Source organism: Monodon monoceros, unplaced genomic scaffold (assembly GCF_005190385.1).
Source record: "Monodon monoceros isolate NGI ecotype Baffin Bay Population unplaced genomic scaffold, NGI_Narwhal_1 Super_Scaffold_14, whole genome shotgun sequence".
NCBI lineage: Eukaryota > Metazoa > Chordata > Mammalia > Artiodactyla > Monodontidae > Monodon > Monodon monoceros.
Window position 1 is genome coordinate 35,745,115 of NW_021703770.1, and position 14,254 is coordinate 35,759,368.

General features: G+C 47.8%; 1 protein-coding gene across 4 annotated transcripts in view; it reads right to left on the minus strand.

Annotated features, from left to right (window-relative positions):
- Nucleotides 1-14,254, minus strand: part of MATN2 (matrilin 2) — a 154,727-nt gene that overhangs the window by 98,013 nt on the left and 42,460 nt on the right. For 3 of the 4 annotated variants that reach the window (XM_029223178.1, XM_029223181.1, XM_029223179.1), the window contains exon 3: nucleotides 5,484-6,053. In XM_029223178.1, the coding sequence (XP_029079011.1) occupies nucleotides 5,484-6,053 (570 nt within the window). Of the gene's footprint in view, nucleotides 1-5,483; nucleotides 6,054-8,511; nucleotides 8,593-14,254 lie in introns of those variants that run through there. The other variant, XM_029223182.1, reaches the window with a different exon arrangement.

Consider the following 14,254-nt stretch of genomic DNA (forward strand, 5'->3'; position numbering starts at 1 on the left):
AAGTGAGGGAAGTTCATGTACGTTGCGTAGCTCTTTTTGGCTTATTTCTTTATCTGTAGAATAAAGGCATGTATGATGTCCAGGGACCTTCAGTACAGACACTTAATTATTTCCTAGAAGCTGCCTTCCTTCTCATTCCAAATGCGTGCTGACTGGGGGAGCGGCTGTGTTGGTGTGAGGTAGCCCCTCTCCTGGCCACTGCTGGGTGTTCAGGGTCTGACAGTCAGAGGCTTTTCTTGGCATTTAGCCACTAGAATTGAGGAAAAGGGGGTTTATACCGAGCGCAAGCATATCTGGGGGCTGACAGGGTGCATGCTCTCTGCCCCTGGACCAGAGAAGTCCAAGGAGAAGCAGAGTGGGGATGGAGAGAAAGCAAAGCTGTCATTCACTATGCGTCTCCTTATTTCCATGAGTAATATAACACAATCCACCCTTCTAAAGCTAGTTCAAGTTGAATTTCTATTACTTTCAACCAAAAGAATCCCAAACATTTTTACTAACTAAGGTAGTATAAAAATTTTCCACCTGTAAAATTCTATAGATGAGGAATCGGTGATACTAAGAGCATCTGGCCCTAATGCCTTGCCCTCCCGTGGGGCAGGCCTTTGTGATGTGACTGAAGGGGGCACAAGAGTCCTGCCTCCTACGGTGGCCTGCAGGTGGTCTCACACCTCAGAAGGCCTTGTAGGTGGAAGCTGGGTCGAGGCTTTGCATTGGGCAGAAGAAATCACTAATCAACAGACTAAGTCTTTGGCAGGATTGGATTTTTAACCAGGCGATCTGAATGTTAATAAATGTTTATTAATGAATGTGTGATTGACTAAATGAATGACCAAAAGAGTGGTGGGCTGACTGGGGGTCTTGAAAGGAACAATTACTGGGTATGGAAAGTCAAGGCCTGTGGAAGTCCATCTGGCCTCCCACTTAGCAACAGGGCCTTGAAGGGCTGCAGTAAGTGTGGACTTTACCCGGGCTGGTTGATGGGAGGTGTGTCTTAGGAACACTGTTAGGGCCTTCTATTGTGCCTGGCCTGGGCGGAGTGAGGCTCTTAGGGTAGGAACAACCAGCCTCCAGGCTTTAAATACCAGGCTAAGTTGGTAAAGCAGATACCAAGAGGTTAAGTAAAAGCAGCCCTGGGAATTCCCTGGCAGTCCAGTGGTTAGGACTCTGTGCTTTCATTGCCGAGGGCGAGGGTTCAATCCCTGGTGGGGGAACTAGGATCTCGCAAGTTGCTTGGTGTGGCCAAAAAGAAAAAAAAAAAGGCAGCCCTGCCCAGGTTGCAAGTCATCAGAAGGCTCAGGACAGACATGCATTTTTCAGCCCCTAGATTCAAGTGTCCTCTCTCACTGGGTGGCAGAAATGGTGGGCCCCAGGATGGTAGGTTTTGGTCATCTTGTAGACAGGGCCTCATTCACAGGAGGCCTCTAAGATTCTCTTGGAGGTCTCGGAGTGGCCTGAGAATGCAACCTCAGGAGCCCTCCTGCCCCCAGCTGTGGCTGGTGTGGGAATTCACTGCCTGTGGGTACAAAGCCACTGCTGTGCCTGAGTTCACGTCCACACAGCCAGTGAGCACAAGAGCCTAATCTCTTCCTAATTGTACGATAAAGGTTCCTGTCTTGATCACTCCTGGAGATACCCTGTCCCCACCGATCCACAGGTCCAGCAGCGTTTTTCGGTTCTGCCCAAAAGCACACGAGCCTCAGCTCAGCTCCCCTCTGAAATCCCTTCTCTAGGTGCACTCTGACCTCCACGTCCCTGCCTAGCCTCTCATCAGCATTTCTCAAGCTGTGGGTTATGTCTCCTTAGCAGGTCACGAAATTAACAGAGACTCTGGACTCATTTTTTTGTTTTTGTTTTTAAATGAAATAGAAAAAACTATTAAAAATATCATTCTTTTCCTGGCTTACCGCAATCGTCCTCCCTATACATCTCTAGCCGGTAAATTCCTACTCTCTTTTTTTTTTTAAGATTTATTTTTTATATATTTATTTAATTTATTTTTGGCTGCGTCGGGTCTTCGTTGAGGCACGCGGGATCTTTTGTTGCGGCGTGCGGGCTTCTCTCTAGTTGTGGCGTGCGGGTTTTCTCTTGCCTAGTTGTGGCGCGCAGGCTCCAGGGCACGTGGGCTCTGTACTTTGCAGCACGCAGGTTCTCTAGTTGAGGCGCGCGAGCTCAGTAGTTGCGGCACACAGGCTTAGCTGCTCGGCGGCATGTGGGCTCTTAGTTCCCTGACCAGGGATCGAACCCGCATCCCCTGCATTGTAAGGAGGATTCTTTACCACTGGGCCACCAGAGAAGTCCCCCCTACTCCTCTTTCAAGTCTGTGTAGCACATAGTAGTTAAGATGTAGGTTCTGAGCCAGAATGCCTGGGTTCACACCTCAACTCTGCCACTTAGTGCTATGTGACCTTGGACAAGTTACTGAACTTCTCTGGGTCTCTATTTCCTCTTCTGTAAAATGGGAATTATAGGAGCACCTACTTCACAGGTTTGCTGTGAGAATAAAATGAGTTAACATACGCTAATAGCGCAAAACAGCATACGCACATACTAATATCAATAAGTGTTAGTTATAATCATTATTATCTCTTTAAAGCTCTCCCGGACTCCCTAGGCAGACCCTGGCAGTCTTTGATCAGAGGGCCCCCAGTGCCAGGTGACTTCCCAAGGCCTCTGAAGTGCATACTTCATATAGCCAACATCCCATTTCTCTGTGATGAGAGCATCTTCCCACCAGCCTGAAACCCTCAGACCCGGCAGGTGGAGGGTAAGAGTTCTGAAGCCAGAGAGACTCCAACTCTGCCACCTGAAGCCGCTTATCCTTTCTAAGCCCCAGTTTCTACTTCTGTAAAATGGGATACTAACAGTACCTGCTTCACAGGGCTGTTGTAAGTATTCAATGAAATAACATATTGGAAAGTACCTAGCCCAGGACAAAATTGGCTGTTATCCTCAGAGTGTAGCTCAATAAATGTTTAAGGAACAAATGAGACTTTGTCGTCTGAGGATTGGAGGGCAGGTCAAAGCTGAGGCCATCTGCCTACCCTGCTGGTCCTCTGCGTGTCTGACCGTAATCATATACAACATGGTGCACACTGAATGGGGCTCTACAGTTTATAACGCCTGTTCACACATCTACTCTCCGCAGGTAAAATCCCCAGTTTACAGATGTGCTCAGCATCTATACAGCTGGCAGGTGGGGTCATTGAAACCTCAGTCTGCCCCTCCCCATCGCAAAGGCTTCCCATCAAACTCCGAGGTGAATATCAACCTCAGAGCTGGTGTGCCTAGCATGGCTGGACTGCGGAGGCTGCCTGCAGAAAACCGTTTACCTTAAAAGAGGAATTTCTATCTCCCAATGCGAAGAGGAATGAAATAAGCAAGAGGTTTGGAAGTAGAACCCACCATCTCCTGGCTGCTTGGGAATTCACTTAACAAGTTTACAGTCCTGTACAAGGGAGGGATGGCACCGTGCTGCCTCCCCAGATTTTCGTGAGGATAAAGTGCGAAAACACAAGAGAAAGTGCTTTGTAAATGTTAGTTATTGTGATCCTTGCTGCACAGTTGATGAAGAGGCCCCGGGGCCTCCTTCACCTTTCAAGACAGTTGACAAGTCTGCTCAGCAGAGCCCTGTGATGAGAAGAGACAGGAGCTGGTAGGGTAGGAAGGGGGACTCAGTTCCCGGGCCCTAACAAATGAATGAATGAATGGCACAATACTGATGTTTTCTTAGAGCTTCAAGATTACAAAAACGGGAGTAGCCAAACTTTTAATTTTGCTGCCAGGCCATAAAGCACAGAGAAGGTTCTTCTATGAACAAGTCCATATCCTCAGCCTCATTATATTACCTTTCCCTTTGCCGAGCAATTCAGAGAGCTTATAAAAGAACTCATCCATTAACATTTTTCCAAGACAACTGAATAAACACGTCAAAACTGTTACAGAACCAATTTCTTTTTTTAATATTTCCAGGAAAGAGGGAATACAAATTCTGCAGAAGTCATTTGAAGTCATAAACCTTAAAAATGTTTGCAGTGCATTCTACTGGCTGAAGTTTTCCAGGTGACTCAAGCCACGGCACGCCACAGAGACCCAGCCCCTCTGCGGCGCCAGGGAAATGGCACTTCTGAATGTTTTCCAAGTGACACTGCAGAGCAAAAGTTTCTTTTTCCTTCATGGCGTTGATTTTTTAAGTAAAACTTTTGATTTTGGAGTCAAGAATTAATGGCGTCTCTGCTTTTTGAAGTTAGTTTTCAGCAGAGAATTTTTTTAAAAAGACGTCAAAAGCACACCGTACTTCCTTCCTGAGGCTTTGACAGGGTCGGGGGAGGTTGGTGGTGGTATGGGGGGGTGTTTCTAGGATTTGTCACATTCTGAGAACTGGTCTAAAGGTTCCTGCTCCCGGTGAGTTGGAGATGAGTCTGGTCCTTAAGGTCATTCTCCATGCAGACTCCAGGGAAATACTGGTCATTTCAGAATAGATACTTGCTTTTGTTTTCCCATCAAAGAAGCATGGCAGTTGGAGGGGACAGGGACCAATGGGGGTGGGCAAAGCTGGACTGGACACTGTTTACCAGGTCAGGAGGCTTGCTTCCCATTTCCAGGGACCATTGTGGAGCCTGGATTGGCAGGCTGGCGCCCTGCCCTTCTGGAGGAGAAAAGGACGAGAAGACGGTGGCAGGAGCAGGAAACTGGGGAGAGGGCAAGTTGACCTGCTGGGAAAGCTGAGGCAGGAGCTCGGCTTGGAGGTAAGTGGGAGGAGTGTGGCAAGAAAGTGTGAAAGAAGCCTTGTGGAGTGCAGGGTTAGAAAGCAAGATGGGGAAGAAGACCCTTAAAGCAGAAGAATGCAGCTCAAGGACTTGGGGAAGCATGTCCTTGCAGAAGGAGTCGGGAGGCACCTGCCAACCTATCAGGTGGGAAGGTACCAGGAGCACGTGTTGGTCTTCCCCGTACACTGGGCCTCTTTCTGGGTTGAGAAAACATCCACTGCTAGCACCACCATGGGGCAAAAATGCTCAGTATTCCACACCATCCAAGGAGAAGTTATGTTATTATTTTTGCCCTCCCATTCCCATGCTTACTACAACTCATGAATTCCAACCTAGGCAATGCCAGGGCAAGCCAATACGCTGGAGAAAAACTTCCCCTACCTACTGTTACTCGTTCTGCAGTTTGAGTGTAAATGTCCCTTCCTCAGGGAAATCTCCCTGAGCCCCCTGGCCTAGGTCAGGTCCTGTCCTGAATTCTTCCTCCATTACACCGTTACAACTGCAGTTACTTATGTATTTGTATAACTGCATCCTTAATATGTCTCCTTGGCCAGAGCGTGAGCCCCAAGAGAGCACTGTGTCTACCTTGGCCTTTGCTAAACACCCCTTGCCAGCCTGGTACCTGGGACCAGGTTAGCACAGAATGAACACTGGAAGATGAATGAACTCATCCTAATGATCCCCTGAGAAGAGCCACAGAGAAACAGGACTTACTGCACAACTTGTTCTGGAACACTGAGGTCAGCGACTCAATCTGGCTGAAGTTGGCCACCAGGAAGACGTGGTCCTCGTGGGGCTCGCTGCCGATGGTCTTCAGCGTGTTGAAGTCCACTTGGCCCACGCCGATGGCAAAGATCAGGATGCCTGTGTCCCGGGCCTTTGCGGCTACCTCAGCCACCGAGTCCTGGGGCCTCCCGTCGGTCACAATCATTATGACCCGCGGCACGTTCTCCCTCAGTGGCCGGGCACCCTCTGCTTCTGAGAATGCGATGTTCAGGGCGTACTGGATGGCCAGCCCCGTCATGGTGCCCGTGGACAGATGCCGCATCCTCTTGACGGCGTGCTCCACCTCGGACTTCCTCTTGAAGGTCTTGAGGGAGAACTCGTTCTTCACGGTGCTGCCATATTGGAGCAGGCCCACACGGGTGACGTCAGGGCCAATGTCCAAGAACTGCAAGATGTCCACGATGAACTCCTTGACCTTTGCGTAGTCGTGGGTGTTGACGCTGCGGGAACTGTCAATGATGAAGACCACGTCTGCCCGCTTGTTCTCACAGGAGCTCTCTGGGGAAAGAGGGGAGGGCAAACGCATCAGAAGAGTGTTAAGCATAAACACACTGCTATATATAAAATAGGTAACCAACAAGAGCCCACTGTATAGCACAGGGAACTCTACTCAGTATTTTGTAATAACGTATAAGGGAAGAGAATCTGAAGAAGTTATATATACATATATATGTATAACTGAATCACTGTGCTGTATACCTGAAACTAACACGATATTGTAAATCAAATATATTTCAATTAAAAATAAAGAAAAGAAAAGGAAAGGAAAGAAAAGAAGAGTGTTAAGGACCCAGTGCAGGTTGGAAATCCTAGGGCCAGGGATCACCTTTCAAACCTCCCGTCTTCATCGTTTTTCTTCCCCCCTTGGGAAGGTTGTAAGGGTGTATATGTGCATGACTGGGTGATCATGGGTATTGGCAACAAAGATACTATTTCTTTTTACAAGATAAATGAACTTCAGTTTCTAGATAGTCATCAATGTAGTTTTCAGGTTGGCAAATACCTGAGCAGGGTCAAAATTACTTTATCATTTACTGCACAGCACATAGGCTTGGCTGGATACTGCAGGGAGTATAGAAGACACTTAGCGGGGGCTTCCCTGGTGGTGCAGTGGTTAAGAATCCGCCTGCCAATGCAGGGGACACGGGTTCGAGCCCTGGGCCGGGAAGATCCCACGTGCCGCGGAGCAACTAAACCCGTGCGCCACAACTACTGAGCCTGTGCTCTAGAGCCCACAAGCCACAACTACTGAGCCTGCGAGCCACAACTACTGAAGCCTGCGAGCCTAGAGCCCGTGCTCCACAACAAGAGAAGCCACTGCAATGAGAAGCCCGTGCGCCCCAACGAAGAGTAGCCCCCACTCACTGCAACTAGAGAAAGCCCGCGCGCAGCAACGAAGACCCAACACAGCCAAAAATAAAATAAATAATTTTTTTTTTTTAAAAAAAAGAAGACACTTAGGGGGGGCGACCCAAATCAAGGAGCTTACAGTCTACCTGGGGAGACTTCATTACTGGAACAAGGAAAGAATAACTAGTATGAAACTATGTGGTGCTGACACTAGATGTTCAAAGAACAGGGATATCAGTGGGTTGGAGTCAAGGAGATGGGACACAAGCTGGCTTTACAGATGCATAGTGTTTGCACTGAGAGAAGGAACACATGGAGACGGACACATGAACAAAAGCCCAAGATGGCATGAATAGAGTGGATAAAAGAACAAGTGGTAAAGGCCCTGCTAGGAGTTATGGATAGGAGTTAAGTTGGAGGGGTAGCATGAAGCCAGTTACAAAATGACTTTAAATTCAGACTGAAATTTGTACATGATGCCACAGGTGATGGGCATAATATGATTAGCATTGTATTATGTAACTTATCTCTTCTGTAGGGAAGTTACGTAATAACAAGTCAACTGAGTGGGGCAGAAGTTTGTGGAGAGGATATGGACAGAAGGGAGCCCTCCTGCACTGTTGGTAGGAATGTAAATTGGTGCAGCCACTGTGGAAACAGTATGGAGGTTCCTCAAAAAACTAAAAAGAGAACTACCATATGACCGAGCAATTCTACTCCTGGGTATATATCTGATAAAAAGAGAAATACTAATTCAAAAAGATATATGCACCCCAATGTTCATTGCAGCTCTATTTACAATTGCCAAGATACGGAAGCAACCTAAGTGTCCATCAACAGATGAATGAATAAGGAAGATATGGTGTGTGTGTGTGTGTGTGTATATACACACACACACACACACACACACACACACACACACACTGGAATACTTCTCAGCCACAGAGAGAATGAAATTCTGCCATTTTCAACAACGTGCATGGACTTGGAGGGCATTACGCTAAGTGAAATAAGTCAGACAGAGAAAGGCAAATACTGTATGATATCATTTATATGTGAAATCTAAAAAAAATAAGACTAGTGAATAGAGCAAAAAAGAAACAGACTCACATATGTAGAGAACAAACTAGTGGTTACCAGTGGCGAGAGGGAAGGGGGAGGGGCAATATAGGGGTAGGGGATAAAGAGGTACAAACTACTATGTATACAATGAATAAGTTACAAGGATATATTATACAGCACAGGGAATATAGCCAATATTTTATGACTATAAATGGAGTATAACCTTTAAAAACTGTGATATCACTATGTTGCACACTTGTAACTTATAAAATATTGTACATCAACTATACCTCAGTTTTTTTTAAAAAAACACAAAAAAAACACAAAAAGCAGTTGAGTCAGGCAGGGGTTTGCAGGGTGGATGATCCAGACCATTTTTGCACAAATCTGGTTGAGAGAGAAACTTAATCTCAACCAGGGGTGGGTGGTCAGGGGAGGGAGGTGGGGGCAGTAGTGGAAATGGAGAAGGTACCTGGCCAAGAAACATTTCAACAAAGGGCACAGTTAAATTGAAAAAAGGCAAATGTCGAAGTCTCTCCCTTACCACCACAATCGCCGTACTCATTCCTCAAGCGCGCAAGCAAGAAGGCATTCTGGGAAGCGGGTGAGATTGGATGAGATGAGAGGCCTCTGGGTGGAGGCTGGGCGTTCCTGCTGGGATTTCTCAGATGTTCTGAGCTATGGCCTCCAGCCCCTCCCTCCCCCTCTCTTTCCCAGACCTCCCACTGCTAAATCCGGATTTGATAGGGATTAGAAAAGGGATCTCAAATGCTTGCCCTAAATCCCAATCACTGCAGCTGCAAGAAAGAGGGAGAAAACCAGAAATGAAGCAGTGAACCCAGTCATTGAAATGAGAAGTGGGAAAGGCGGGTGAGGTCATCCCATCCACGCGGGCCTGCCAGGTCGTGACTCGCCCCTGAGCACCTGCACACACACCTCAACCATCACAGTCTCACAAGTCTAACAATTTTAGGGGAGGAAGCACGCCCGCATGCCAGCATCATGGCAGAAAGCCAACCTTCTGTGGCACCCACATATAACACTGGAGGCTGGGTGAATTTAAGGTGAGTTTCTCAAACCAGAGCTCCCAGAAACTGCCTTTGAGGGCGCAGGGATAAGATCAATATCAACCCTGACATTTGCAGAGTGTTTTAACGTCTTTACTCTAGAGAGCTTTCATCATCACTATGGTCTCATTTGATTTCCAGAATAAGCTCTTAAGAAAAGAGCTAGGAGTACTGTACCCATTGGACAGATGAGAACATGAAGGCACTGAGAGTTTGAAAATCTCTTATAATTTAGAAAAAGAAAACCTATATGGAGACAACGCCAACACCCACCTCACTGGGTGGTTGTGAGGATCTGAGGAAATGCTGTGGGTAAAGAGCTTAGCCTTGGGCCCAGCATGTGGAAACCCCCAATATGTGGGAGCTGCATATGCAGGCTCTGCTCGGCCCACACCGCCCCCCCAGTCCACACCTTCCTAGGCCCAGGCTGGGGAGGGGCAGGGCTGCTGCTGCTGTGTAGTTTGTGCTGCACACAGGCACCTGCCCAGGGAAGCGAGGGGCCTGAAATCCAGGCTAGCCCTGAGCCCCAGGGGCTGCGTCCACCCTGAGAGGCACCTGGAGGGAGTGCTTTTCTCTAATTTTCACAGAGGTGTCTATAGCCTAGCACATGGTCCTGGGCCAGAGCACAGCATGACAGACCTGCGGGTCCCAGGGAAGAGGACAAGGGCCAGGACTGAGGCCACTCCAGAAGCCACATCTGCCCCCCATTTCAGTCGGAACTTCATGCAGGGAGAATGTGACCCAGTCATCTCCACCTGCTCAGGAGGACCAGAACCAGCCCAGACCCAGCCACGGAGGAGGATATTAATGAAAGACTCCTTGGAAGGGAGAGAGGGATAGAGTCTGCAGACTGGCTCCCTAAGAACTCTCCTCCTCTGGAAATCTTTGGAAGCAGGGGGTCCTCTGGGACTGGGATTCTTACTGTGGGTCTTAGTCATGGTGTCAGCATCCCAGGAAGCATCACGATCAATTTAAAGGGAAGCCTGGAAGTTCCATGGGGAATTATGTGCTCAACTGGATTAGTTCCCATCAAAACAAATGGGGAGTTTCCACAATGCCTGGCATTTACAAAAACACCACAAAGTTCGAAATAGAGTTGGAGGGAACCTCCAGAGAGCAGTGATTGTGAGTTGAAAACGACGAGTACTGGCAGCCCAAGTGACCAAGTTTCTTCAGGATGTCTCCTCAGGTCCCTCGAGAGCTCAGAACCACAGCACTGCAGCTTGTCCCTGAAAGGGCCAGTTCAGTGGTTCTCAAGCTCGAGGTGCCTCGCAGTTCCCAGGAAGACTTGCTAAAAACTAAGGTCAGGGCTTCCCTGGTGGCGCAGTGGTCGAGAGTCCGCCTGCCGATGCAGGGGATGTGGGTTCGCACCCCAGTCCGGGAAGATCCCACATGCCGCGGAGCGGCTGGGTCCGTGAGCCATGGCCGCTGAGCCTGCGCGTCCGGAGCCTGTGCTCTGCAACGGGAGAGGCCACAACAGTGAGAGGCCCGCGCACGGCAAAAAAAAAAAAAACAACAACAACAAACTAAGGTCACTGAGCCTCACTTCCAGAATTTCTGATTCTGTAGGTCTAGGCTGGCACTTGAAAATGTGCATTTCTAGCAAGTTCTGGGGTGAGGTTGATGCCACTGGTCCAAGGACCACACTGTGAGAAACCACTAGTTTAGGAACTAGAGAGGTTTCTGGAGAGACGAAGTTCTGGCAAGTCTTGACCTCATATCTCACTGTGAACTCCCCAACGTGGGAAACTAATCGTCGCTATAGCCATGCGGTGGGGATACAGTAAGTCTTCAGTCAACATTTGTGGAGTTAAATGGAATTCTGGGTGGTGGAGCAAGGTTTCAGGTGGAAGGGACTGAGTCAGAGCAGGCAATTCAAGGAGGTGGATTAAAACCACAAAGTCAGAAAGTGCTAGAGCAGGTCTCTGGGTCCTGCTAACAGAGTCACAGATTCTAGGACCCAAATCTTTGCCATTTTATGAGGGAGCATAGCCACTTTTGAACTTCTGGTCCATGGACTCACAGACTAATAAAATCTTAGAGCTGGAAGGTCTAAATAGAGTCCAAGTTACTCACTTTACAGAAGGGGAAACTGAGGCCCAGGGAGGTGACTCTATCTCCACGAGGCCTCATGGCTCATTAGGGTCAGACCTGGGACCATCCTGGTGCCTTTCCCCCATGTCATGGTGGGCATCCTGGAAAACTCTCAATACCACTGGCATTACAATACAAGCTCTGTAAATACTTGGGGACATTCTGAAATATTTGCCTCACAGTTTCTCCACACGGGGACTGCTGAGGGATGTTTCCAGAAAATAGACTCTCCTCTGTGCGTGTTCCTTTCACATACTGGTTCTGATAAACAGCCTCCCTCCCTGTCTCAGCCTGTGAGAAGAACACACACTATCTTCCTCCTCGCCCCTCACAACAGACTTTCCACAGCAGTTGGAAGAGGGTTTCTGGGCACATCATAAAAACGTCATCCCTTGAACCAAAAGAGTAACGGTCTGAGCCTTGTGAACAGGACTTCCAGTTCTGTCAGCTTGACTCTACAGCCTACTCAATGGGCAAACAAGTGTCTCTTCCCCCTGCAGAGAAGGTGAACCTGAGCCAGAACAATTTTAAGCAACATTCCCACCCCAGCAGGATTACAACGTGCAGCCTTGGAACTATTTCCTTCCTCTCAGGATTGTAGATTTGTGGCTAATCGGTCTCCCTTGCTGCAGCTCAATTTAATTACGGCCGTGTAATTGTACAGTAAATATTTGGTACCATCTGCCTGGAGAGGTCAGGGCATGTTTGGAGAAGGAAGATATGTGAATCTCGATGACAAGGGTAAAATAATTTCATCCAGAGATGAAAGGGGCTCTGAAATGCTCAGTGAAACAGCAGCAGAGTCCTATGACCTCAGGGCAAGCCCAGCCAATGCCACTTTCTGTCCATGTGGTCTTAAACCTCTCCTTCACCTCTTTGACCCTCAGTCTCTTCTTCTGCGAAATGAGAATAACAATACCTCACAGGACTATCGGGATACTCAAAAGAGAATATAATAATAATTTATAGCTACTGTTTATTGAGCACTTAATAAGTACCTGGCCTCGTTCAGAGTACTTTTACACGGGATGGCTTATTTATTCTTCACACCCAACTTAGCAAGTAGGTACTATTCCCATTTTACAGATGAGAACAATGAATCTAGAAAGGTTAGATATCTAGCTCAGGGCCTCATACTGAGGAGGAGCCCGGATCTGAACTCATCTTGTCTGGCTCCGTAGCCCATACTCTTAACCACCAAGCAATGCTCAGAAAGGATTCTGTCCTTTTAGACCTGCCTTTCCCAGCACACTCAAGATGCACCAGAACTGCACTGGCTCTCTGGGGTCAATTCTTTCCTTCCCTGGAATCAGGGCCTGAAAGCTATGGCTCAAAATTGCCTGTCTCCTGCCAACTGCTTCTCCCCTGCTAAATGCCTATTTGTATTTTTTTAAGATTTAATAAAATGATGAAAACAGATGCTTGCCTCTCTGAATAGCAGCGGCTCAGCACATGGGGCTGCTAGTGGTTCACATTCTCATGCACTTAACTTGCCTACTGTGAGATCTGTAGGAGCAGGGCCCTGGGGGAGACAGAAGAATGGGACAGGTATGACAGAAAGTCGATCACCGATCGTTGATGGAACAGGAGAAACATGATCTGGACAACAGGCAAATGCCCAGGGTGGGGTGGAGAAGGGAAATGGATTTCAGAAGATGTGATGCTTCCTAACAATTCCCAGCAAAGTTCCCACAAGTAGATGGTTTGTGGGCACTTTAAAAAAAGAACTGTGGGGGCTTCCCTGGTGGCTCAGTGGTTGAGAGTCTGCCTGCTAGTGCCGGGGACACGGGTTTGAGCCCTGGTCTGGGAGGATCCCACATGCCGCAGAGCGGCGGGGCCCATGTGCCACAACTGCTGAGCCTGCGCGTCTGGAGCCTGTGCTCCGCAACAAGCGAGGCCGCGATAGTGAGAGACCCACACACCGCGATGAAGAGTGGCCCCCGCTTGCCACAACTGGAGAGGGCCCTCGCACAGAGGCGAAGACCCGGCGCAGCAGAAATAAATTAATTAATTAATAAACTCCTACCCCAACATCTTCTAAAAAAAAAAAAAAAAAAGTAATAGTCTCCTCACCTGTAAACCAGGGACAATAGCGCCTGCCTCATAAAGTCACTGCACTCAATAAAAAATATCAGCCTTCTACTGGCGTTTGAAAAAGCACACCCTCATTTAAAAAAAAAAAAAAAAGGAACTGTAAAAAATATAATGATACAAGGGGAAAAAATGGAATATTTTCTAGGACAGTGCAAGAGTGGATGGACGAGGGGACTGAAGTATGATCTCCAGGTGACATTAAAGACCAACTTGAGGGTGGTGAGCATGAAACTGAAGGGACACCGATAGCATGTGGTGCGTCTTGCTCCGGCTACACTCAGCTGCACAGGAACAGGGGAAAAGCAGGCAGAAGTTGGTATAACCAGGGTTGTCATTTAGCCAAGCGAGAGTGATGAATCAGGAGAGTGAAAAAGGTATGCAACAGAACGACTATAAAGATTTCCTCTGAAATTAAACTGGGGGAACAGGAAGTAGAAGACAGGAAGGGGTGAAGGGCAGAGAAAAAGCAGCAGGGCCAATGGATTGAAAGTCCAGATGAGGTCACAGCATTGTTGAATCCTAGAAGGGGTGAGCTGGGGAAATAGGAGGTTTAAATTGAGATGATGAAGGGACTGCAGTTATTATAATCACAGGGTCAGGAGTATGCTAAGAGAGGTGAATGGCTGAGATACAGTGGAGGACACGAATACTCCAATAATGATCCCTCAAAGGAGGGATGACAAGAGTAACGTTGGAGAAAGTGGCAAGGAGCCGAGAGCTAAAACTGGTTTTGCAACTAGGACTAACCAGAGGGGTTTCTTTAATTCCCTAAGAGTGACCAGAAACACTTTGGAACATGATTCAAAGGTCATAAAGGGCCAGTGAAAAAACTAGCTCACCAAGAGTTTCAAAGGGAGAAAAGCAGTTTTATGATTACAGAAAGCGGGGGTGGCGGTAGGGAGAACTTGATGATTTTGAGCCAGCAGGAGACTGAGAAGGGAAAAAAAGCATGCACAATTTATGTTTTTACTCCTAGTTAGGATAGATCAGGAGAATCAGAGGAAATCTATAGTTTGGATCTCAGCAAGACAA